At 34.3% G+C, this 27,066-nt stretch overlaps 1 protein-coding gene across 1 annotated transcript in view; it reads left to right on the forward strand.

The window, feature by feature from the left end:
* Positions 1 to 26,574, forward strand: part of LOC145666601 (uncharacterized) — a 102,239-nt gene extending 75,665 nt beyond the window's left edge. The window contains exon 5 of the mRNA XM_081734006.1: positions 12,942 to 26,574. Within this exon, the coding sequence (XP_081590132.1) occupies positions 12,942 to 13,116 (175 nt within the window). The 3' untranslated portion in view covers positions 13,117 to 26,574. The remainder of the gene's footprint in view (positions 1 to 12,941) is intronic.
* Positions 26,575 to 27,066: the final 492 nt, after the last annotated feature.

The following is a 27,066-nucleotide window of genomic DNA, read 5'->3' on the forward strand; positions in this document are numbered from 1 at the left end:
CTTTAACACCTCTTTCAGAACCGAAGCTATGCAAACCTAAAGCTTAACGTAAAACCCGAACCACATAACCTCCCGGTGGGAATCGAACCCAGGTTACATTATATACTAACCATTTAGCCACATGTGAGCTCGATATGGTCACTTCGTGTGTGGTCTTTATTTTCCAGACGCTTTTTTGATTCTGCTTTTCCCTCCATTAGCTTTCGAATAATTTGAAGTATTTGTTGGTCATATTAATGTCTGTGCCGGAAATATCAACTGTTAAACTGACAGATTTGTGGTATTGTTTATCCCAATCACAGAAGTATCAGATCAGCTGTGTCAACCCTGTAAGAAAAAATAAACGAAATGAAATCTTTCAGTTTAACGATCCATGAGTATGCCCTTTAGGCTAACAAGGAATGTATGCGAATCGTGACAACTAGATATTTATGAAAATTAGTACCTGACTAATTGTGGATCGCTAATCATTGTGGTGATGGTCGCTCAGTGTGGAAATGCCTTGTTTACCCGCTACGTACAATATATATATCACGTAGTGACAAGGTGAGGCTATGCCAAATTATACCTTAAAAACGCCGGAAAAAGGCAGAAAGCGAAAAATGTGTGCAGGTAACATGATACTTACGGAAGGGGGACACGTAACCAAGAACACAGCAGTAGTGTCACACAAGCAGTGTTTCCGCCCCAACACAAACTTATAATTTTTCAAATTTTACATGCCTTCCAAACCACAGAAACGACGCAGCGTCTGAAAAGATTACAGAAAAGCTGTGGCACGAAATGCAACAAACCTGTGACAAGAAAATACGTCAGAATCGATTTGCAAAGACTAATGACTTGTAATAAGTGTCAGTCAAGAGTATACGAAATGTTAACGTGTGAGATAACGATGAAGACAAAACACATTGTATTCAGGTTAACAGTAATATACAGGCGCAAAATATTTTAACATAATACACCAATACACACAACAGAAAACCATAGATAGCATGGCAAAATACGTACATTTCTCGTCCTAGGTGCATACTCGATATGAAGAATCAAGCCCGTTAGTCATCGAATGCTGTGCATGCTGTGCTTTATTCCCTACTGTACATTTGTTTCTCCCGTAGTCTTGTTGTTGTACATTTGTCTGTTTCTGTGTATGGGCCCCAAATTTCTCAATTTTAGAGCCTTTTATCTCCCTTATTTGGCAACACTAATAACCCTCCGTTTGCTTCTTTCACGTTTTATGCTAATTGTTTAAATACCATAAAATGATATACTTTCTATTTGAAAAATTATAAGTTTGTGTTGGGGTGCCAATACTGCTTGTGTGACACTATTGTCGCGTTCTTGGTCATGTGTCCCCCTCCCATAGGTATCAGGTTACCTACACACATTTTTCATTTTCTGCCTTTTTCCGGCGTTTAGAGCATAACTCGGCACAGTCTGACCCGGTCAATGCGTGGTATATACATTATGCGTAGCGAGTAAACAAGGCATTTCCTCACTGAGCGACCATCACCACAATGCTTAGCGATCCACAATTAGTCAGGGTACCAATTTTCATAAATATCTAGCTGTCACGATTTGCATACGCCCATTGTAAGAAAGACGGATGAACTTGAGAAAAGTTGGTGGAATGAGAATGGAAGGAAACGGGAGTACCCCGAGGAAATCCACGGACATAATGTTGTGCACCGTAAACTTTTTTTGGCCAGGAATCGTGTCGGGAATCTCACGCACAAGAGGTAAGCTCTACCACTGATCCACCGTAGGACAGAAAATCTTATTCATATATCAGCTAGTTCACAGCACATGCCAGACTAAGAAACATGTTCTTTTCGTGCTTTCTGTCAACAGTAATGTAATGCCAAATGCTATTGCAGTCGAATGAGATGTTCACCATGTGAAAATAATAATGATAAAATCGTATACTGTAACTGACGTTTTCTCCGAAAATACCTGTTTTCTTTACATATTCATAGTTTTTAAAGGAAGAAAGATTACTGACATATTTTCAAATATATCTGCTCAGTTTAGCGTAAAATAATTAAATGAGAAATAAGAGATTTAAATATGAATGAATTTTCTTCCACTGCCTACACTACTGCCGGACACTGAACACTGAGACTTTACTTCGAAGAACAAGACAAAGTGACAAAGTTGTTGTGATGTCAGATTCACGTAGAATTTTTTTTTTTTTTAAATCATGAAATGATTATACTATGGCTGCTATGTCTTTGGCTCTGACAGTTCTGCACGTGGACAAAACAATGTTGCCAATTTGTCGTGGGTTTAACCGCACACGCTAAGAAGAAACAGAAAAAGCAAGCAAATACAACCGAAATGAAGTGCTTAATAAATGCTGAATTTTCATGGATTTTTAAAACCTTCCGTGTAAGGAAACAAAACAAAAATGGCCAGAATTAAACCTAAAGTAATCGAGTAAACTGACTTACCTTCGCTGCCTACATGTATTTGTCACTATCGATAGGCTGAACTCCACAATCTTGAAATAATTCGTCAGAGTTAACTGCCGAAATTTCTTCTTCATCGTCACTGTCGTCGCTGCTATCGTCACCATCCCCCAATGTTATGATTAAATCTTGTACAGTTTGTTCGAAGACACCTTCAGCTTCCCAAGCTTGCTGCGTAATTTTCCGCGTATGCTCAACGGCGTTTTTCCAATTATTCGGGGACACTTCCTCGATCGCCTCTATTACTAAAATTTTCACGTCACCTACATGAAATGTTTTATTATGTTCAGCCACATAACCTTTAACTTGAGCTCAAATTAACTCAATTGGGTTAAAATGGCAATAATATGGTGGAAGTCGAATAAGTGTATGCCCGTGAGCCTCAGCAATTCCATCGATTTCATATGATGGCTGTCTTGGCCTATAGATTTTTAGTAATGCTATTAATTCGGCTTTTTTCGTATCTGATGATACTCCAGGAACATTATTTTTTTTTCAAGCCACCGTATCATGTCCTCCTTTTTGCTATTCGTATTTGGATTTTTATTCGTTTGAACGGAATGATAAGCCGCGTTATCAAGCACGATTATGGAATTCTCATTAATATTTGGAAGTAGACTATTAACAAACCAGTCTTTGAAAGTTGTGGAATTCATTTCCTCGTGATAATCATAAATGCTCTTTGATTTAAAAGGTAACATTGCGTCAGGTACAAATCCGCGCACAGTCCCGGCATGAAGCAAAATAGGTCAACTTTCCTTGCCAATAGATGTCTTCATTGTCCCTTCGGATGTATCGTTTGTCCACGCATGCTTCTCGTGTGTCCTGTATTCACCTATGTTTCGTCCAACCATACTAAGTTTTCCGGGTTCATTTTCATCATCACTCCCAGAAATTTGCACCGAGCCGCAACAATATCGCCTCTTTCCATAAGAACTTTTCTTCCAAAGAATTTCTTCCACCTAAAACCAATTTGCCTTAACACAACACTCAAGCTTGTTTTCCCTCCCTCGAAAAGCCCTGCTTCTTTCAAGGACTTGAGAAGCTTACCGCCCCTTATGAAAGAAAAAACAGGTACATGTACAGGCGCATGTAACACAGGCCCTTTATTCACCTGTGGGACAGGCACATGTGCAGGTGCCTGAAAATGACTCCAGTTTGAACGCCCTACACATGCATGTTGAGCAAACATGTACAGGGCATGAACAAGTATTACTGCACATGTGTTTGTACGGTAGATACCCTAATAGATCTACCATAAAAACGTATGTAAAGTGCCTGTCAACGAAGAAGACGTGCAAGTACAGCCGCTGTACCAGTATAGAACATGTGATGCACGTGTCATGTATAATGTCTGTAACATGCATGCTGAACACAAGTTACATGCGTGTACGATAAATAGCTTTTACCTGGTACATGTGAAAAGTACTTGCGAAATATGCATGTCAAATGTAAGAACTGCATGTAATGTATATATACATGTAAAAACCATACATGTGACATGCATGTTGCGGGTATGGAAAACATCTGCTGCTTGCATGTAACAGGTGGAGAACATGGAAAAACCATACAGGTGACATGCATGTTACAGGTGGAGAATTTATAAAAATTGTACATGTGACAGGTACATGCCATATGCATGCTACGGGTGTGGAAAACCTCTGCTGCTTGCATATAGCAGATGTAAAACATGTATAGTAACATGTAAGAAACATGTGTTCTGTTAATTATTCGCCATTTTGCAAACTGTTATCACCCTGCCACCTGGTGAGTCATAACGGAACCTACAATGACATAAACAAAAGTAACCATATTTTGGTCACGACTACCTTGGTCCAGGCCCGAGACCAAGAAAGCTTTTTTTTTCTTTTTCAAATTCGAACTAGGGTCACAGGGGACCAGCGATTTTGCAAGACATGTAAAAAGTCTAAAATGACCGATATTAGTGTCACACAGGGGCGTCATTTAGCGGGGGGCAGGGAGGGGCTATTGAGATTTATATAGATTTTATCAATAGAATAGTAGTAAATCAGCAAAAAATGCAAAATTTTAGTTATATCAAGGGGTCTTCCCCCCCCTGCCAATCCAAATCTGAAACGACGCTCCTGGTGTCACATCCATAGTTCTCGGGGTCGGTGAGATCAATGGTGCAATTTATGGGAATCCGCATCCCAAAAATATAGGTTTGTTTTCTTCTCTTCATCTTGTATTCAACCGAAGGTGTAGAAATCAAGTTTCCGATTTCAACATTGTCAAAAAAAAAAAAAAAAAAAAAAAAAAAAAAAAAAAAAAAAAAAAAAATTACAGCGACAGATTTGTTTTCGGAAATTGATTCAGCATCTCAAGAAAATATACTATCTCCAAACGTATCTATAAACACCGGAAATTGTAAAAGTTTGCTACTTCTGGTTTCGATATAAATCTCTATAGAGCAAAAATGGTAACATAGCTGGACATGACCTTTTAATATCAATTTATTGTTCCAACAGTAAGTCTCATCTCTGACCTTATCCATCTATTGAAATCGAAAAGCGTATGTCTACGATTTCCGATGTGAATATTGAATTTGCATATTTTGGAAGTCGACATGAGTTTCACACTTTGAAACGAAACTAACTTGTTACTATCATAAATCTTCAACCTGCATGTGTGTAACTGAAGAGGTATTTCTCATTGGTAGAATGTTAGCTTGGCATTCAGAAGGTTTTAGTATCGATTCTAGCGTGCCGCCATCCTGGCTGCAGTTCCCCAGTTACACCAGGTGAATACAGGAATGGCGGGCTACTTTACAACACAGGGCCTGACCACTGCCGTGCCAGTTACCTCCCCCTCCCCTATCCGGATCTGTAACTTAGATGTCGAAGATCACAAAATAATTTATGTCAAGTGCATGCTTTTTACATGTTTACGTTTATTTGTACAGGTGCTGCATATTGCATGTTTTTAATTTCTGACTTTTGCATGCTAGTGTACACATTATCGTATCCTTTTATCCATCTGCATGTACTTTCCAGGTGTTTTACATGTACATGGTAAGTACCTGGGCATACGGGGGAAATCTTGCATTTCGCATGCATGTAGTTTCCGATACATAGTGATTTACCTGTCTTATATTCCCTGTACATGTACGCTTTACCTACGTCTGCCAGGTATAATACGTGCACCTGTGACATTCATTTTCCGTGCATGCATGTTCCTTACCTGTTTTCATTTATATGTACAGGTATTGTACATTCCATGTTTTTCACTCCCAACTTACGCATGTAAACATGTAATTTACATTGCCTTTTTCTATCGTTCTGCAGGTACTTTGCATGTGTTTTACATGTACATGTTAAGTACATGGGCATAAGAGGAAAAACTAGCATTTCCCATGGATGTGACTGATAGATTACAGGCACATGCCATCAATTTGAATCATGTTTTTGAACATACCTATTGCGTTTGTATGTCCCAGGTATATTACATGGACCTGTACTATGCATGTACCTTGATGTATGTACATTACATGTCTCCTTGATATGTACAGATACTTTTCATTGCATGTTTGAGAACTTCTGACATTGAACACCACCTACATATGTATCACATGTTTATAGCCACAGGTAGATTCACCTGTCAGTGGGAAACTAACATGCTTTTCACAGCTACAGGCGCCTGTATAGTACCTGTTAAAGTCACATGTACCTGTACATGCACAGAACGTTGCCTGGAATTTGTCACATTTTCATATGGGGCGAGTCGGGAATTCTTTCCTTATATAATATTGATAAATGTGTTGCCTTATTGCGCCATCCTGGAAACGATCTAGAGACGTTTTAACATTGGGTCGATTTTTTTTTTTTTTTTTTTTTTTTTTTTTTTTTTTTTTTTTTTTGCCTGGAGTAACCAAAACTGCCGAAGGAGAATTCAGTTCTTCGGAACATTTTTCTTTTGTGCTCTAACAGTAGACTTTCCCACACGCAGGACGTCAGCCACTCTGTCTATCACCCTCGTCACAGGAAGAAGAGGACCACCATTATCGCGCTCTTTCTCGAAATATTCGCGAAGTTTGTATATCAATTCTCGGCTTTGTCCTTTATACACTCCTATTTTCGTTGGCTTCGGTTCTGAAGAACTAGCCATTGTCACAACAATATTCTTAACAACACATCCAAACACACAAAAAGAAAAGAAAAGAAAAGTACACAAAGTCGCAATAACCAAACACAATCTCAAAGCACTTTTCATTCAACTATGCACAAACAAAAGGAAGAACACGAAGCGGCAACAACGTCTAGTTTCCATGCCAGAGCGGTGACAGCTCGGTCACTCATTGGACCTTATGGGTGTGTTAGTGTAGTATCAACCCTCGCTTTCTTTTTCGCATAGCTGTCAGAGCCAGAGATACAGCGGCCCTAGTATAGATATTACCTGCAATGTCCTAATGTTTATATCGAAAAATTGATCTACATATATATGAAATAAACAAGTAAATTAAGAATCGAAGTATATGAATTGCAAACTTCGCTCGAAGTGTCTATACATAAGTCAGCAAGTGGAAGCAAGAATAGTTGTGATAGTAGTCTATGTAGTTAATTGGCGGACATAGTAAGTGGAAGAAACAGGAGGTTATGAACAAAAGCTGGTTCGAAACTGACTTATGAACAAAGACTCATTATTTAAGTAAAACTATGAAATAAAAGATAATAAGGGTTTAATATCCAAAAGCAGACATGTCAGAAAAATAGCATTGAGTTAGTGACTTCATGTATATAGGATACACCTAGCTTCATACGAAAAGCCTCGTTTCGACAAAACAAGTCAGCCTATGCGAGTAATTGAAATACATATTTCTGTGTAAAGAAGTGTAGATCCTTGAATGCTTTCTTTATGCCCTGGAAAACTTAGTTTCTTGACTGGCCTTGTTCTTGTAATCACTGTAAAAGCTTCCAGTTGGAAGTGTGACGTACTTTTTACGTAGAGCAACACAGTTTCAAACTAGTAACGTAATTACTCATTGAGTGCATGGAACAGATTGTAATAATTAATCAAGTATTCATCTAAATATTTTTTTCCAGTATTTCAAATATGTTATACGGGCTTTTTTTTCAGGGTCTCACAGTCTTCACACTATTCTTGTAACTCAACAGTGTTAAAATAATGAATATACACAGTATTTTTTATCGATACTAGTAGTTAACTTACTTGCGCTAGTAGATAGAAATTACTCTGTTTATTTGTTATATAACAATTATGTATGTGTATTTAACTTTAGTCTACTAACTTAATTACTAGAAACTTGTTAATTTATGTTTTTAGGGATCTTTTCCAGTGAAATCTTCTTAAACAGGAATTTCACCATATCCAAATAACCGACAGCTCTTTTAACTTTCCATGTACACAATGTAGCCAGATCAACACTACTTTTGATTTTTTTAAAAATCAAACGTAAACCATATTTTCATAATTCAGATGTTGTTTTGTATATGACTGAAAAATGTAACAAAGTTAATTCTATATGTGATCAATGCTGAAACATGTGCAGATTATTGATCTGTTACAAAATGTGTCAGTCGGCATATAGAAATAATCGGGTAAAACAGAAAAATAACCCGAGTGGTGGTTTTATTACATCCGAGAACCCTTTAATCTGAAGCTCAACACTTTTCCTCTACTCTGCGAAGCTCTTTTTAAATTTTTATGTATGAATAGCGAGGGAAGAAACTTATAGGAGGGAGGAAGTAGTCCACGGTGTGTGTATCAAAGGTATCATCCCAGCATTCAAGATGGAGCACTGAGGGGAAATATACGTATACCGTATTTGCGCAAATATAGGCCGCATTTTTTCCCCTAATTTTGGCTTGAAAAATCATTGTGCGGCCTATAATAGAGATTTTCCCCTCAGATAATAAATAGTCAGTTTCAAAATGACACGCACATGTATCTTCTGGGTTGAAATTAATACTATTATAAGTTACTGTGTAAACTATCAAGGACTTAAGAAGAAAATAGCAGAAAAACTCACCTTGTTCGCAAAAAATTGCCACCTTCATTGGGTACCAATAACATCTTACACTGGTACAAACTTCACTTGTACACTTAATAGTTGTATTAACAGGAATATGTATTTTTGTTATACAGTATATATAATATATACGATATATTTATATACACTACCTGTTCTTGAAAAAAGAAAAGCAACTTTATCAAATCTGCATCAGCTTGTTTGTACCAGGGTTTGCCGAAGTGGGCCCAGCCCGAAAAAACCCAGAGGTTTTTTTCGGGCGGGTTGAACCCATCTGAAAAAAACACCTTAAAACCCACCTGGGTTTTTGACCTTTTTGTTAGTATATTATTGGTACAACTAAGATAATTACATTGAAAATTATTTTTATCAGATTTTGAACTTTCTTTGGGCAAATTATGTGCTTTCATGTTAAGGTAGACAACAGCATTCAACATAAAACCTTTATAAAGTTCTGAATGCAGTGAATGAATGAATAAAAAAGAAAGAAAAAAAAAAAACTCACCTTAGTGAGATAATTTTAAAACAAATTAATGTGTGGATTATGCTTATAGCCTATTTGAAGTAAAATAAGCAATTCTATATTTTAGAAAATACTTTCCGTGAATAGTGTGCTTCCTGACTCGGCGCTGCCGAGGGACGTTATCCCTCATACGTTGACGGGTTTAAGGTCATAGGTGCCGGTACTAACAGTAAATATGTAAATACATTAGTAAAACTGTTAGTATTATTTCTTACCTTTGAGGTAACAAAAGTATTCAGTAAAATTCGGTTTTCCAACAACAGTTCAGTTCAGTCATTTGTTGCTACCCTTCCAACACCAGCAATAGCGTAAAAATTCTTGTCAAAATTAAGAAGCTTAATGCTTGGAGCTTCCAAGACTACGTAACGCTTACTATTTTAAGTGCTGAATTCAAACTTCAGTATTAATGGAAGTTTCGATGTACAGTAAAGCAACCTGCATTTTCAGGGAAAACCCGTCGTGAAAGAAGTGTTCGGGAAATTCCCGCAATTGAACCCACAAAGCATCGAAAGTGAATACTTCAACAATAAAACTATTTATTTCACGCTGGAAGATATTTAATTTCATTTATGCCATTTTGAAACATTTACTTTATAAAATATGAATTATAGGCCTATCTTCGTTAATTGTGTTAAATTAATTTTCAGAAAAGAACCGCCTTGCAACAAGTGCTCGGGAAATTTCCGTAATTGAACGCACAAAGTATCGAAAGTGAACTTCAACAATAAAACCATTTGTTTTACGTTGATAAATATTTATTTCAAATAAGACATTTTGATGAATTATGTCTTTGTTTTAAATTAATATAGCTATTTGGTATTCATATTTGGCGAACGTCACTGAGGCTCCTGAGATGACTCGATCTACATTTGTTCGTTTGTCTGCCTGTACCACACAGTGTTTAACTTTCGGTCTTTTAAATTTTCAGGATACACGCTGGAGACACTCTATATTTTCTGTATATCTTTAGGCGGAATACCAACGTAAAATTATAAAATGGCGCTTAAAAAAAAAATAAAATAAATCCGGATATCCACGCTACGAAGGGCAGTTTTCGGTCTTCCAAGTTGAAATTTTCAGAGTAGAAGCACGAGAGACTAAATTCGCTGTATATGTTTTGGCGGCATAAAATTTTAAAATGGCGGCCATAATTCAAAATAGCGAGTATCCATGCTACAAGGTGCAATTTTCGGACTTTTTAAGTTGAAATTTTGAGGGTAGAAGCACAAGACATTTTAAATTTGCTGTATAGATTTTTTCGGCTGTCCAATATAAAATTTTAAAGTGGTGGCTATTTTTTCAAAACAGCAGTGAATAGAAAATTGTTGCAAGTTATGACAATGACAATCTTAAAATGTAAATCATATTTTAACATTTTAACCCCAAAGACATTAAAATATTTGGAAGAAACCCAATTAAACCCGAAAATACCCCCCAAAAAAACCACATGGGCCCAGGTGGGATGTTTTTTTTTTAATACCAGGGTTTTTTCAAACCCTGGTTTGTACCCACCCAAATCTAGCACAATCACTTCCCACCATCTCAGAATCACTGTCACAAAGGTCATCTTCAGTCTCATCAAGATTATTGGAAATTCTAGTTTTTATTATTATTTATTTATTTATTTATTTTAACTTTTCATGGCAAGTTCTTCCGATATTCGCCGCCAAGCAACCAAAATCCAACGACACACTTGTGCCACAGGTGCAGGCAGGTTGCGAATAGCCTCCTGGCGTCGAAGTTGCCTTGTTCATGATGTAATTTCTACAGAATTGTCTTACACTAGCTTTGAGTGGATGGCTGATATACATATCCAAAGTTGCAACATACAACTTTGTCGTAAATTTGTTAGTGCGGCCTATATTCCAGATTTACTTTTCTATAATCTCGTGTCAAAAGTTTCGGTGCGGCTTATATTCGCACGCGGCCTATAATCACCCAAACACGGTATATAGTAAAGATAACAGCGACTTCCATAATTTCGAAACCAGAACTTTAATCGTATACTGAGTACCTTCTTTAAGAAACGAAAACATATTAACTGGACAAAGGAATAGCGCCATCAAGTAGTTAGATATCAGGAATGGTATGATTTTCCAATTGTCAGATATCTTTAAAGGCGAGGATTTAAGCTGCAACTCTAGAAAATTGCTGGAACATACAACGAATAACTGAAAACATCAGATCACCTATCTGAAGCAAACACAACAGATGACATTTTTAAAGATTATATTTTGCGAATTGATAAAATTGTTTAAGTGAACTATGTATATAAATCCTTGCACTGTTCCGGAAGATCATTGGAGAAAGTTTGGCTATATGTTTATTTTTCATTTAAAATAGAAACTGCCTAGGTGTATGGCTTAAAAGTACAAAGAAAGAAAGGAGATGGAAAATGTGTAAAGGTTCTAACTCTGCACCAGCTTTCCATCCTTATCTTTCCAATTGCACAGTACCCATCTTTCAACACAGTACAGTTGTCCAGCTTGTTTCGGAAAATAATAAATCACACGGTGTAAAAGTTATTTCATAATCTCGAACAATTCGCTCCATGTTCATAAAACCTTTTTGATTACATTGGTTTGTATATAAGCATGTCAAAAACAATATGTATCATGTACAATCCGCGGCAAAAAACCTGCAACATGAGTATATAAGTTTATTGTGAAACGACGAAGTCTTTTGCTCCAAAATAAGTGTGCACAGGAGGAGGCCGAGGTTTATCCTGGCGTGATTCGTTCTACTTAGAAGTTAAGTTCATTCCTTGTGCTGTTAGGCGTAGTTTCACAATAAACTTACATCCTCATGTTGCAGGTTTTTTGCCGCGGATTGTACAAGTTTAAATGAAACATTCAGGAGGAATAAAAGAACAGAGTTTTAAAATGTTCACAAAAAAATAAAAAAGAAACCATGTTTTAATTAACACAAATATTTATTAATACAATTGTTTTTTTTTTTTTTTGTTTTTTGAGGGTGGGGGAGATGGTAAGGAGGAGAAACATTGGAAATTTAACAGTTGTGTTTCAAGGAATATTACATTATTCTACAATGGAGGAAACCGATCGAAATATATAGTTCTACAAAGAAGATAATTTCTTAAGGAACACGCATGAAAATACGTAGTTAACCATTGAAACATTTGTGTTTAATTGCCGATTATTACTAACAAGTAGGGACCAAATGGATGAATTGAGTTGCGGGATGAGACTTGTTGCGCCGGATAGAGGATGTAAAAGTATGTGTATGTGCAAAGTTATAGCGGCTGAGCGCCATAAGAAACGGAGGGGGTCAAAATTGGTGGGAGAAGGGCTGTGCTGTTTTATTGAAATACATCAAAATAAACTGTTAAGTCGTGAAAATAGTGAAAGATAGACAACACAAACAGTGGTAGTTTCACCTATTGGCAAAAGAAGAGTGAGCAGAGTAGATCATGAACCTCCGCTGCGTTCTTGAAATGCGCCATTTTCAAATCTATGATATTTTTTGAAATGGAAAGGTAGCCATGTGATATATCAATTAGGGTCAGCATGTTCTCAAAAATTCAATTATGAACTTTAGTGGTGGTTATCTGTACCTATTAGGAAGATTTAGGATTATCTTTATAGTTATTTACGAAAATCTAGGAGACTAATATTCGTATGCTGAAAGTTTGGATTATCACGGAAACATATTAGTTAAACGTATCTATAAGCCAAGAAAACTAACAGTGAAATTTGATACCCAAGTTGTATATTATAATATTATTATTACATTTCACTCAGCCGCTATAACTTTGCACATATACATATTTTCACATCCTCTATCAGGTGCACTATGTCTCATCCCGCAACACGATTCATCCTTTTGGGACTCTTTGCTTGTGTTCTTACGTGAGTACATTTTTTAAATAACCATGAATCATGAAGCTGTTCTAGGGTAATTAATTGCACTGTATTTTTGGTTATAGAGACCCCGCCTTGATGAGTACGTCGTCACAGTCTGCTCTTCAACGCTTCAGTTTACAGCTGGTTCTGGACTGGTCTGACTCTAGTAGTTCAAGCCTCACACCAAGTATGGAGCGACAGGCAAGTCCTTCTTCCTCGTCAAGTGAAACAGGATCTGACATCAATACTCATATCTAGCAGAGCTTGAAACGTAAACAGTCAGCGGGAAAAACTTACATGGTCATTGAAACAAGTTGAAATTTTAAAGTATACGGATACAGAGTTACGGGAACAATTAATAATTGTGAAACCTTATAGTGATCCTTTAGCTTATAAGTGTAAGGTGAGGAAAGTACTACTGCACTTTAACTACTCCAGTAACTTCTTTTTAACAGAGTAACATATGCCAGTGTAAGTCTCCGTCATTTTAATAATCCTATTATATGCAGAGTAAGCCTAGTAATTTAGTTTTTCTTTACTGTTCTATATTATGTTTACGTATGTATTTCGGCTATATTTCAGAAGCATCATCTCACTGACAAATTTTGCAGTAGATATCAATAGACGTTTATCGATTTAGGCCTTAATTATTGTGCGAAGCATTATTAAAAGTGTATTTCCTGTGTAGTTGACTTCACTGCGTAGCTCTGTTCTTGTAACTGCTAGTTATTATTTTAAATCCTTAATTTAGAGAGAGCATTTGATCACTGTAATTTAATGCAGTAGGAATTATCTCTACAACAGTGTAAAGTAAGGTTGGAAAAAGTAATATGTAATCATCATTAAAATTCTTGTAGGGTACAAGTATAAAAATGTATACGTGTAACTGGGAATGTCAGCAACAATGTTGCCTCATCAAATAGAAAGAAAGTAACATTTTCTAGAAACACTCCTAGAATATCTTGACGAAATTGGAAATTTCTCTCCTGTCATATAAGTAGCAAAAGTGCAGTGAAACCTGGAACTCACTCATGGCTGTATGGGTAGCGTCTCTGTTTTTGGTACGGAAAGCTCTGGTTGACCCAGTTCCTTTCTGCTCGTGTAATTTAGAATCGCACCGGGAGTTACAGTCCACGTCTCATATATACTTAAGATTTTAAAGATGAGGGAATAATCTACGTCTCATATATTCTCAATTTTGAAAAGAAGCGTTAAACTTCGGGTTGGATGAAACTTGTTCTAGCCACCTGTGATTTTTACTGAAAACTAGTCAGCCTCAAGTGGTGACAAACTCCCAGAAAAGTAGGAGTGATGGAAGTGTTTTGAGATAAAATTTCTGCTATTGATAATTGATTCCAATACATTCCATGACCTGTTATGAACAATTCTTCAGGATTCCGCAGCCCGTGCAGGTCTTTGACTGACCAGATAAATTATTTATTGATTGATGTGTTACGAGCATCAAGTCCTATCTTGCCATATCAAGTTTCTATACCAGTCTGTTGTCACTATGTTGGGTCAGTGCCGAAACATCTATATCCCTTCTTGAAATTGAATTCAGTTTATACTCACCAAAGACAACGTTGCTCTTCTTGCTTATCATCATTTCAAACGAGAGCACAAAATGAAAATAATTACTCAATGTAAAATCATATGATCACACCTTTACTACAATTTACTGTAATTTTGTAGTTCGAAAAATATCGATCTTGATTTATGCTATAATTTGAAATCACTGTTGAATAGAAGAACAGTAGTCATTACAGATATGAAGACATTGTGTGTTGATATTGAATGAAAAATTACCGGTGTAAACTTTTTACAATAATGTATTCTTTACTTCTGTGTCTGCTCCCAAGCCCGAAAAATTATTCTTGTACTTTTACAACTGATTGCCACGTATTACTTATCATAAAAGCGTTGAATTTACACACACTAAGGGAAGAACTTGTTAATTGCTCATCCATAGGAAGTGTATCTTAAGATCATTAACTTCTGTTATTGTAATATCTGATGGGGAATTATTTAGAAAAAGAAAGCAAGAAATTGAAAACATACGTCAATCCCGATCAACTACGTTAACAGCATTCCGAATAATTATTCCGGTTGCTGATGTCCTGAAGTACAACAATAGCATATCTTAATGATAACTTTTTTAAGGTTTTTAATGTTCTTCATTACGGAAGTTGAAACGTAGAAATAAAGTTGTTGTCATGTGTCGCAGCTTGCTATGAAGTTTTCGCACAAATGAACCCAAGTTAATAGGTTTCACTGCTTTAATAAAGGAACAACAAAAATGTTGGAATTTTGTTCTATAAACAATAACTATTTTTTGGTTATTCTTGATTGTACAGTACAGTTTTGGTTGCTGGTGATAAAATGTAGAGCAACCATAAAATAATAGGGCCCTCTATGGGTACATTTTCCTATACAGTCCATTAGCATTTATTAGCCACATTCCAAATTATAATGCCACATAATAAGTACGAGTTATTCCATGGTTTTAGTTGCATTTCAAAATAAAATATTATTGCGAAGTAAATAGAAAATTCATAGTTCTACTTTTTAGAAATATTTCTTCCAGTTTTGTGAAATTTTGTAATTTTTTTTTCTATTATTATACTTCATTTCGTGTTTCATTGGCATGTCATTATAATGTCATATTGTATTTGGTAATAAGTTATTAAACCATAGAGGACATACAGTACGTTAATGTGGCATTCTTATGCATATTGGGAATGTACGTAATTTAGAACTTCCAAAAACTATTAAGTAAATCATAAATTTCGAGATCATTGACGGTATCTCTTGTCAGTTGATAATTTGACTCACATTTCCTTTTCAGTTTAATAGTATTAATACAGGCCTCTGTGTGTGAGATGGAATACAGGTGCATTAATAACTCGTAACAAGATTTATAATACTCAGTTTATTTAATTAAAACTGTGTTATTATTTTAATTTAAAAAATCCAGAGTTGCGAAACATATAGAGGCTAAACACAGATCAATTCGAAACATCAAGAAAGAAATATCCATTATTTGTACATTTATCGTGACCGTAACACAAGAGAAAAACAGTAAATTTGGTAGACCAGTAGTTACAAGTAAAGATGCATTTAATTGCGTCCTTTCCTACAATAACAGATTTCTCACATAGTAGTACAATCGACTACAAATATCGGTCAGTATTAATTTACAGACAACATTTTGTAAGTTCAGTTACGTACATAGTATGATATCTCACGTGTCTCTAGAGTAGCATAACATTTCATGGTGCGTAACTTCCCAGTTTAATATGATTTATAACTGTACCATATTCCACTTAAAAAAAAAAAAATCCAAATGAACCAGCAAATCAATTTGACAGTGGTTTGTTGAAACAGGTTTTGATTGAAATTATAGAAAAATAAAATAGAACCTTACTCTGTACACACATTCATTTATTCTTGGTGTAAATAAACTTGAGATAACAAAAACCAAAATAGAAACTAAAATTTCTGGTTTGCGTAATGCATACAGTTTTATAATCAAGAAGACAGTGCTATAAATGTTTCTCGTGTGTAATCCACCATCGTAGAAGGTTCTTAAGAGTCCCTTCATGGTTACGTATATTTAATATCATGGTTACGTATATGTTAAAAGTGTATGTTTTTCTGTTTTAAGGCAACATATACACAATTAGATTGTTCCTCTTCTTACCTCATTTTTTTATGGTCTTAAAATAATAAGATCAATATATTCGTACTTAATAAGGATATGATGAGATCTCGGTCCTGACGCTTTTATTATGGCTTCCCATACAATTCCGCAACTAATGTCTTAAGTCTCATCCAGATCTGACTTCTAGAATTCTACGTGTTACTGTCTGCTGCACATTGTTATGATTCTCGTTGCTGTTATGTTCCTTTAATATTACAGTAAGACTAAAACTTCGCTATATTTATCTGCTGAACAGAGTTACTAGTGATGGCCCTGAGTATCATAACAAAAGCTTCTGTGCGGTTTCAATTATCATTTCATCACAACCGTTCTGGCTGATTGACATGGAGTAGGAAAATCCGTCTGTGTTACACGAATTGCTTGTTACAGAAATATGAGCTTGGTTTGATCTTTACTCTTCTAGTTTTAACTAGCCACTGCGTAAGCTACCTAATATCATACTACCGTTTTCTAGCACCGAAAATTCTATTTCCACTAGAGACGTCACACCAAAAATTTTTAACTGTTTTCATCAGCCGTTTGTATCTAAAGCGTAGATACTCAACTTGCTAGTTTCGGCACAGTTATATATATATATATATAACGAAAATAACTGCTTTCGTTGTTAGTGAAACTTCAACTGCTTCAACTTAAAAGGTAATCGATTCGGTTTCTTTTGTTAACCCTCTCATGATTCACTATATGTTTGGAAGCTATAAATGCTTGCTAAAGATGACTGCAAAATAAAAATTTCAAACTTTGTGGTATGCGATTGATGATTTTGACTGTTAGTTAAAATCACTAGAAAGTGTGTTGAAAAATGTACATGCTGCACAGAGAATCTGTAAAATAAGGTATTGTGTTTAGAATTATTTTCAAAAGAGGTCCTAAAGAGAAATTCGATTCATTTCTTGTTAGGTGATGTAGAAAATGCATTAACGCTATAAGTGTAACGAAATCTGAATACAACTACACTTATTGTTTGAATATAAGCCTTGTCTTCGTGATTTAAGACAGTAGTACTATTTTGTGTATTAAGTAATGAAAGTTTTGCTTCCTGGGAGACAAAACCATTGAAAAAAAGTTTGAGAAAAAGTCAAGTGTGTGAAAAATATTTCTACATTAAAAGATTTGAGGTTTTTACCTACGTATTCACAAATAGCATTGTGACAAAATCGTTACTATTAGACCAATCAAATCACAAACCACTTGCATCACAACACGTACGTTTGTATGCAGGAGATCCTGAATGTCTTAAAAAGATCTTTTCTATAAATAAAAATATTCTGAAAATGCATGTTAAAGACAGGGATGTATATTTTTATGATCCATATTTAGTTTTATATAGGTAAAATATTGGCTATTAGTGACTATGAAAAATTGATTAAACGTAAAATATTACAGTAACTGATTTTATTGTTTAATTATTTGAACAATTGGGTGACACTCGATATACAAATGGCACTTGAATACATTATCAGTAATTTATTTCTAGAGACTAATATGTATTGAAATCTGTAATATACGAGAGCATTATGCACTGTCTTCTTGTTTTTATAAATTTCAATTATGATTTTTTTGTGTGTGTGTGTAACTCAGACTAGTTTTTATCTTGCAAAAAATTATTTTTGCGCCATACATTAATACCTAGCAATATATTGCACTTTAGTAAGAAGAGTTTCAAATTACGATTTTTACCTTATTTTACATATGAATTTCATCTACAAATATAAATGTACTGATAGTATATGCTTGACAAATAGTCACAAGGAATCCTTTATAGGTTGTATGAAACAGAATAGGAGACAGATACATCCTTACAAAGCAATGAATTAATAAAAAAGAATAAAACAATTTAGAAATAAGCGTTAGATTCGCCTGACCTAAATGAGCATAGGTAATAGGATTTATAAAAGTGTCAGTAGTTTTTATAATTTTAGGCCTGGACTATACGATCGCTAAAAACATAGTGTTAACAACCCAGCGTTAACCTGGCTGATTGAAGCAATAGCGATATCATTGGAGGGACTGAAATGTGAGGACGCGCTAAGTGAAGGTCTGGGCGCGTTAACAATGTGGCGTTAATAGTGCATACGTGTACGAAATATTATACAGTATACGTGTACGAGGAAATTTAGAAATATTCAGTGGTATAGCAAAGAGTAGAGTCCGAGATGGGAAGGCCCATAATTTTAGTAAAAGATTGAGAGAGAGAGATAATATAGTGAAAAATACAATCCATGCGATTAGCATTACAATTGTTGCATACAGAAGTATTTTTTCGAAACTGAAACAATAAGTAGCGTCCTCCCAGTACAAAGTTTAGTGTAGTACTACAAAAGTGATTATTCTAAATGAGAAAATATAAAATTGAAGAGAGGCCTGTTGTAGTGCATATTCTGTGTGTATTTAACGTCAGTATAGACCGAAAAAAATAACAGCCACTCTTCCGCGTTGCTAACGCCACGTTAACAGCGTTCTTGTAGACCAGGCATTATGTGTAATTTTTGTGCATGTTAATATTATTTATTTCTGTATTTATTTTTGCTATTGAAGCTGCTTTTCCTGCAATAAAGCAGTCGTGTAAATATGTGTAATGTATTGTATATTTTTTCTCGTCTATAATATTTTTTAATATCAGCTTTAAGTTGTATATTATGTATATGTGTAACACAGAGAGATATATTGCTATCATTTTTTATGGCCAAAAAAGTACAATATTTATTGATCTCTCTCTTTTTCGTTTTTAAAATTGTATGTTTGTGTTATTCATTTAATGTACATCATTTACATAGGCATGCGTCTTTAATGTGTACTTTGAAAAGCACAAGTTCACATAGAATCAACAACTGTATATTTGGATTGGGTAAGCTAGTGGGACTGGATCTCTTTTCCTCTTTCTACCCTCTAATCCAGAGATTTACGCATGTTTGTAGGTATTTGTTGAGACACCTGCTCTTTTACAGTATGACAAAAGACGATAGCGCATTTTGTATACAGTCTTATATGAAATTGCTAATTTCTTTTGTCAGTGACTAGGTGACTGTGGCTATGAGCTCTAGTATTTATACATTCTTAAGAAATAGAAAATTTTGGTATCGGTAAAATTTGTACACAAAGCTAATTCCGATTATGGTGAATAAGAAAGAAAAATTTTGTTTGTTTGTTTCAGGGAACATTCTTCTGTAAATAATTTTGAAATTGTAACGATGATAGGTACAATTAATATACGGGAAATAGGACTCCTTCTATTGGTATTGTTCCATAGTGATATGAATAATACACTAGTGTGTTGGGAAATCAAATATTGTATTAATTATAAATTTTGTATTTCCATGCTAATGATACTTTAAATAAGAAAGTAAATGGCAGAGTGAGTGCTGCATGAATGAATATTTTAACAATAATTAGGGGCAATATTTTGTACATGTAAGTCATTTACAAATCTTTAAGATTTTCGAAAATAATATCTGAACTAGATTCGTTTATAACAAATTATTAGTCTCTCGTCATTTAAATCATAAATAAATTACGGAGATAATTATGTAATGCACAGTTTGATTATCCTATACTGGATATTTAAATTTAAAAAAAAAATAGTGTTTGATGAGAGACTCGCAGTAAGTTAACCGTTTCCGTTAATTAACATACATTCCTAAACTCATGGAATAAATTCATAAAAACAATGAATAAGGGTTAGCGTGCTCTTGACAGAATATTTTTTTACAGAATAATACAGTGACTGTACAATATTTGATATAATATTTTTTTTTTTTAAAAAAAAGTCCTTTTTTGAAAATTTAAAGGTAAGCATTTTTTAATAGAGAATGCGTTAATTCATGCATATCATAATAATACACTTCAAAAATTATTAACAATGAGGAACAGATTAAAGTAAAAGGGAAAAAAATATAGTACAATTTATATTTGTACAATGAACCTAAATTTTAATACTTAAGAAGGTATTTACTTATGAAGTTATGAAAATTTGATATAACAGCAAATATAATTACAATGTTTCTTCTTACAAAAGACAAAAGTATGTATAGGAAGTAGTATGTCCTTTGCTATTTTTAGTCCCGATATCGTGCGCAAGTTTTTGGATTGTCTTTAGGAAACGTGGCGAGAAGCAGAGTGTAGGAGTATATGTTTTTATAGAAATGGCAGCAAATATTCAAAATGTTTCCTTATCCTTGTGGTAAAACTCGATATCCTCTAAAATGATTGTTTTTACCCACTACTACGGTTTCTGTTCTCAGCTATCAGTGATGAAACAATTACGTAGTTGTTTAAACTTCCTCACGAAACTTGATTACTAGAGAGAATTTTATGCATTTCAATTTTTTTTGGCTTCCTGTAGTATTTCTGTGTGTTCTTGATAGTGGATAAGTAGAATTGGTTTGCTTGTTTGTTTGAGTAAATTACAGAGTAATAATGTATAAATCCGTTTAACTTCTATGTTCCTTCGCATGTTTACAAACATATCTACAAATGGCAGTACCAGGATTCATCTGGTATATAGATTGATGGGAACAGAAAATGAGTTAAAATGAATCCAGTATACATATAATTTGGAAAGCAGTATACATATAATATTACACGTAAGTGATACGTGTAATAAATAATTTCAATATCGCACAGCGTTTTGAATCGTGAACTCTAAATAATTCATTTAAAACTTCGGAGACAAACTTAATGTTGGCCATGTATTTCCTTTTACAACCATACTCTGTAGTGAAGATAAAGAAAATCCGATTAATGTAACCCTCATGCAAGAAGGAAAATACTATATTTGGAGGTCTTATATATAATGTTGGACATGCATTATTAATAGGTTAGGTTCACTTTTGACAAATATTTAAATAGTAGAAATAAAAGTACCGGTAACCAGTGTTAGCATATATTTGGATTAACTTTTTTAGCTTATTATTATTACTATAATGAAAATAGATTATTTATTTTGCATTGTTTGTTTGTATTAGTGATGACACTATCACTATTATTTGTAATACTCTTTAAGTACCTGAAGGTACAATATAACAATGTAATTATACAGAAATATTTGGACACTGGACTGAACACTCGAACCCATCCATCCAGCAGGCTGAAGATCGAGATTGGAGTCCCCACGGTAGTGGTTTAAATGAGGAGTACAGAGTAAGGAATTAAGAGAATATTTAACATATACAGGGTATTTCAAAACAACACCGACAACGTTTGGGAGGTGATTCCTGACACCATAAGACAAAAAGTATAGACAAACCTGGGTGCACAAATGCTTCGTTTCGGAGTTATAGGCTACCGAAAACATGAAAAATTAACTTTAAAGGTTCATAGTTCCAAAACTATGGGACCTATCATAGTCGGATCAAGACTTTACTTAGGAACTAATATGTGCGCTATCCAAAAATACATGTTTCAGAATCCTAAGGTACTCACGCAACAACTTTTATAGAGGGAGTTCGGCTACTGACACATATTTTGAAGTACTCACTAACTACTTGCATCTATAAAAATTGCTCCGAAAGTACCGCAGGATTCTGAAACATGGATATTTGGATAGGGAACATATTAGTTCCTAAATGAAGTCTTGGCCCGACTACAATAGGTCACATAGTTTTGGAGCTATGGACCTTTAAAGTTAATTTTTCATGTTTTCGGCAGCCTATAACGCCGAAAGGAAGCATTTGTGCACCCAGGTTGGTCTATACTTTTTGTGTTATTTTGGTGTCAGGAATCACCTCTCAAAGGTGGTTGTTGTTTTGAAACACCCTGTATACATGTCAGCTTATTAATTCTTGAAGTATACTTTCGGCAGCTTTTCGAACAGAATTTATATGAAGCGTGTTTCTTCTTTGCTGTTTTAACTAGAATGGTCGAAGTTCTTTGTGGCTCACTTCTGCAATTTTTAGTTCCAACACGTCTAAGCTTTCTGAGAATCTTCACCAAATTTGACATAGTGTTGTAGAAATTACCGAAAGGAAGGATTTTACGACAAGATTTTTTTTTCGAACGAGGAATGGTAGCCGAAAAATTGTCTTGCATACCTAACCGTGATATGTATGTATTGTATTCGCATTGCAATGTTTGTTGTTGGAGTATAAATTAGTTCAACATTGTTTCACAATTGAACGCTGTTAGTGCCTACTTTTGATTAAGTTATGAACTTTAGTCCCCAACCAATTTCGAATTGTTAAGAACATTTTTGCGTTAGTAGGTGGGTTTGGACAAAATGTATAATATTCCCATAATCAATGTTTAATGCACAAATGAGGATGAAATGGAAATCTTTAGTTTAACAGCGAAATGATTCTCATTTAACGATTCTGGCCGTAAAACTAAAGAAGATGGATGGTTGATTAAAATAAATGATAATTAAAGAAGTGGGGAATCAGGATGTGGGAAGAAACAAAAAATTGAGAAACCGGCAGACACGATGTTGATAATCACAGACTCACATACCTCGTAATCGAACGAGAGGGTCCTCAGGTCAGAAGTGAAGGCTTTATCACAGCCAACATTCCTCCTGTGTTTAATTGAAATTAGCAAATATAAACAGTGCATTCAAGGAAGCAAAAGCTCAATTCGTTGTTCTCTCGAATGTACTGTTAACAACTCAAAAGGAAGAAAGATTCGAAAAAAGAATGTATGAATACCTTTAATGGTCTAAAATCAAGGCATTATACTTTTATTCGTAAACAGTCATTTTTGTACACCGATCAAGATTGACCGTTTGTTAAGGAATGGCAGCAAACGGTGACTGATATCAGGGAATTGCAATTTGGATAGTCGCGCACGTTGCTGATAAGCTCGGTAGGGCCAGTTTTGCGTTTCAGATTCTGCTATTACCTAGTTTTATTTGTAGAATTTATATCAAGGAGACTTCAGTTTAATAATTTCGGAAACTATATCTTACTACAGAAAATGTTTTTATTCATGTTGTTGAGTCGAAAAACCTGATCTGTTATACTTTATAAGTATGCACTGGCTTCGTAATTTAGCTCTTTATTTATTGAAATCACTGTACTTAAGTGTATACTCTCCTCTATTCTCTGATACGCATTTTAAGAACACAATAACCCTTTTCATGTATTTTAGTTTCTGTGAAATCTAGTGAACTACTCATTCGCCAGCTACCCTAAACATTTTACAACCAATTAACAACGAACTTCACTACGCAACAATATGTGCATTCACCTGTTGTACTTTTCTCCACATTGCCGTTAACTACAACTTGTATCCTCATTGTAACTAACAACTCTTTCCGGTTTCTCTTTATAGTAGCTACTCCCTAACAGTTCACAGTTTTTGTTTGTTCCATCTGATAATATCTAAAATAGAGGGACAGCTGTACGAGCATATTTAATTGTCATTTACTTTGCGATTTGAATTAATATTGATTTTTATTCCTTTCTTAAATACGTTAATAGTCGACAACTAATACAATTAAGAATACATATTAATAAAATTTAGGGGGTGAGGCTAGCATTAGTTCACAATTAGTAGTGGGAAAGTAAAATTGTTTTTCAGTCCAGACCAATGTATAGTAGACAAGAGATACGGAGTGGGGAAGGAGATAGACTCGAATCCAAACCTGTCTTCTTATACGTCGTCCATGTATATATATATATATATATATATATATATATATATATTTTTAATGGGGTTTATTTAATGTTACGCAGTTCGTTGTGCAAGTGGATAAGATAAATGGTTTCCCTTCTTTTAAATCTCTACTTCCAGTGTTCTATACGTCATTTATCACTATGTTCACAATTACTGTTCATTTTAAATTCGTATGTGACTTAGTATGGAGAGGTTACATAGCATCGAGAAATGAATATGTATATATGGTATATGTTTTGCTGTTAAGATTGTGTAGCAAAAGTTAAACAACAGAATCCGGAAACCTTTCCCTCACGTAAAAGGTGATTTATTTCAGTTGTTGAACAATATTAGTGATGTTAGTCCATTATGAGGTTTGTGCTAATACTTGAAGTGATTGATATCTACGTCCATTGTGCTCAAGGTAATCTTAATGCCCATGTCTGTGTGTGCGTGTTTGTTGATGTAATACAATACAAATAAGTAATAATTGTGAAAGCATTTATTTGTTTTTTGCTACACTATTACTTGAGGAGTAAGTTACAAGTCATTTTTGTCTCAATGTGACCTGATAGTTTCGAAGAATGTAAACTCTCTATTGAACACATTTTCTGAATCCTAAATTCGGAGAATTGCTATTAGAAAAGAAACTCAAGTAGTATAATATGTCAGGATTTTGTATTTTCCGTAGGAAGAAAGAAAGAACAAAAATATTCTTCGGAAATTCTGTAACAGTTATTGCAATTGCTTAGTTTCTTAGTACTTTTTTTTTTCTAGCAAAGGATGTTTAAGGAAATTATTTTTAATGTACTTTTGAGTATCTAGTGTAAGTATTAACTTTCACTGTAAGAATTTAAATTATTTAATAGCCATTAATAGATTATAAGCAGGCTTTAAACCCATGTTTATGTACTTTCACTTGAATTAATACGTAAAAAGAAAACTAAGCAATCATTCAAATATTGCTAATTCAGAATACAATCAAACGTTGATATTAATCTTGCTGTTTGGTTCCTTGAGAAAGTGTTGCCATAAAAACCTATCAACAAGCAAACATTGTACAATGCCATGTAAATGCTTACTGTAATGTATGACTCATTTATCAGAACTTTATTTATATTGTAAGTGTAATTCGGGTCGTTGTCTATATACATTTAGAAAGATGTGAATGGTGCGTCCGAAATACCTGAACTCGCAATGGGAGAGCGAAAGATAAGAGGGCCTACACTACTGCTATACCTATTCGTCCGTATTCATCTGTGCGCAGTCAGATTTTGTAGTTGATCCCGAGTTCAGAATAAACTCTTCTTGGCATTTCTGTGATTTTGTCGATCGCATTTTCTATCAGGGTGTCTTCGTCATGTAAGTCTGAATTTAAAAAAGAAAGAAAAAATGTGAGTTTTGTATGTTAGTAGCGGATCTATTTGTAAAGTGGACTTGTTGAAATTTTCTTTCACACTTAATGTAGCGTTCTCTGTAGTTTACGTATTAGTTTTAAATGATGAGAAATTTACAACTAAAGGGATATTTCATCCAATGGATTACAGTAAAACTGAAATTAACGCAGCATTTTCCTGAGTAATCGTACGACCCAATAAACACTTTAACTCTTTCATCCAATGGATTACAGTAAAACTGAAATTAACGCAGCATTTTCCTGAGTAATCGTACGACCCAATAAACACTTTAACTCTTTTCATCCAATGGATTACAGTAAAACTGAAATTAACGCAGCATTTTCCTGAGTAATCGTACGACCCAATAAACACTTTAACCCTTTTTATACTGCTGCTATATTCTCAGTTCCGTCTTATTTAATTTTAGAGGCATTATTAGTATTTTTTGGTCAGTTCAAAGAATTGAGGTATGTAAAAATGTATTATTTGAAATTTGAGATTAAAATGATAAATTTGTGTATGCATACAAGCAGAAAGTAGGTCAGTATGCTTCATGTACAATTAGAGCATTAATGGAGTACCAGTGTTCAAGTAGAATTAAATTAAATTATTCGAGTCTACGCAGAACAAAGAGTGACTTGTCTGTCTTATGTTGCTCTGAGGCACTCCATAAATGCATTTTTAATAATTTTTTGAAAACTATTTATTTGCAGTAGCTTGGATAATTGTTATTTAAGCAAAAAAGAAAAAGAACACCACATTGAAATTCTTTGTATATGCTTGATGTATGTTAGAAAATGGTACTGTTTTTTTTTTTTTAAAAAAAAAGCTTTATTTATTATTTTTATCGTTTGTTGTTAAGTTGAATTATAGTGTTTTTAATCAAATAAAAGCTGCTTTTGTGTAATATATCAAAATATGAAGAGCTTGAATCAGTTTTTGATTTTTTAAAGTATATGTATGTAAAGAATTGTAAAGAGAAAAATATTTAAACAAATAAATGTATGTATGAATGCGGTAGCATTTTGAGTTCTATTTTTAAAATATTATAACTACTTGGTAGTGGAGCTTAGCAAAATGTGCTCCTATTAATGAGATTCACCAGTAGTAGTTGCCCGATTCGTAGCCTACAGATAGTGCTTGTAATATCAAAGGCATGTGCGCACACGTGGGCGCATTCCCTGCTCCAGTGTTACTTCAATATTTAGAAAATTCTGTCACAAAAATCATCTGCTTTTTATTAGTTGCTTTTTGCTTTCAGATAGTGAGACACTACTGCTCAACGTAAGTTCAAAACTTATTTCTATATGAAACTAATACATCTGTCATATTAGATGCTAGTGAAACCTCCCTTAAGATTCTTCACTACAGCGAAATTAAACTACCGCCAATTTTAGTTTTTCTGTAATATCTTCAAAATAAATAAAAATATTTGAAAAGCAAAAACGTAGTGAAGTAGACAATATTATTTTGCATGTGATACCGTTATCACAACTCATCTATGTG

This window comes from Thermobia domestica, chromosome 12 (assembly GCF_964235325.1).
Source record: "Thermobia domestica chromosome 12, izTheDome1.hap1.1, whole genome shotgun sequence".
NCBI lineage: Eukaryota > Metazoa > Arthropoda > Insecta > Zygentoma > Lepismatidae > Thermobia > Thermobia domestica.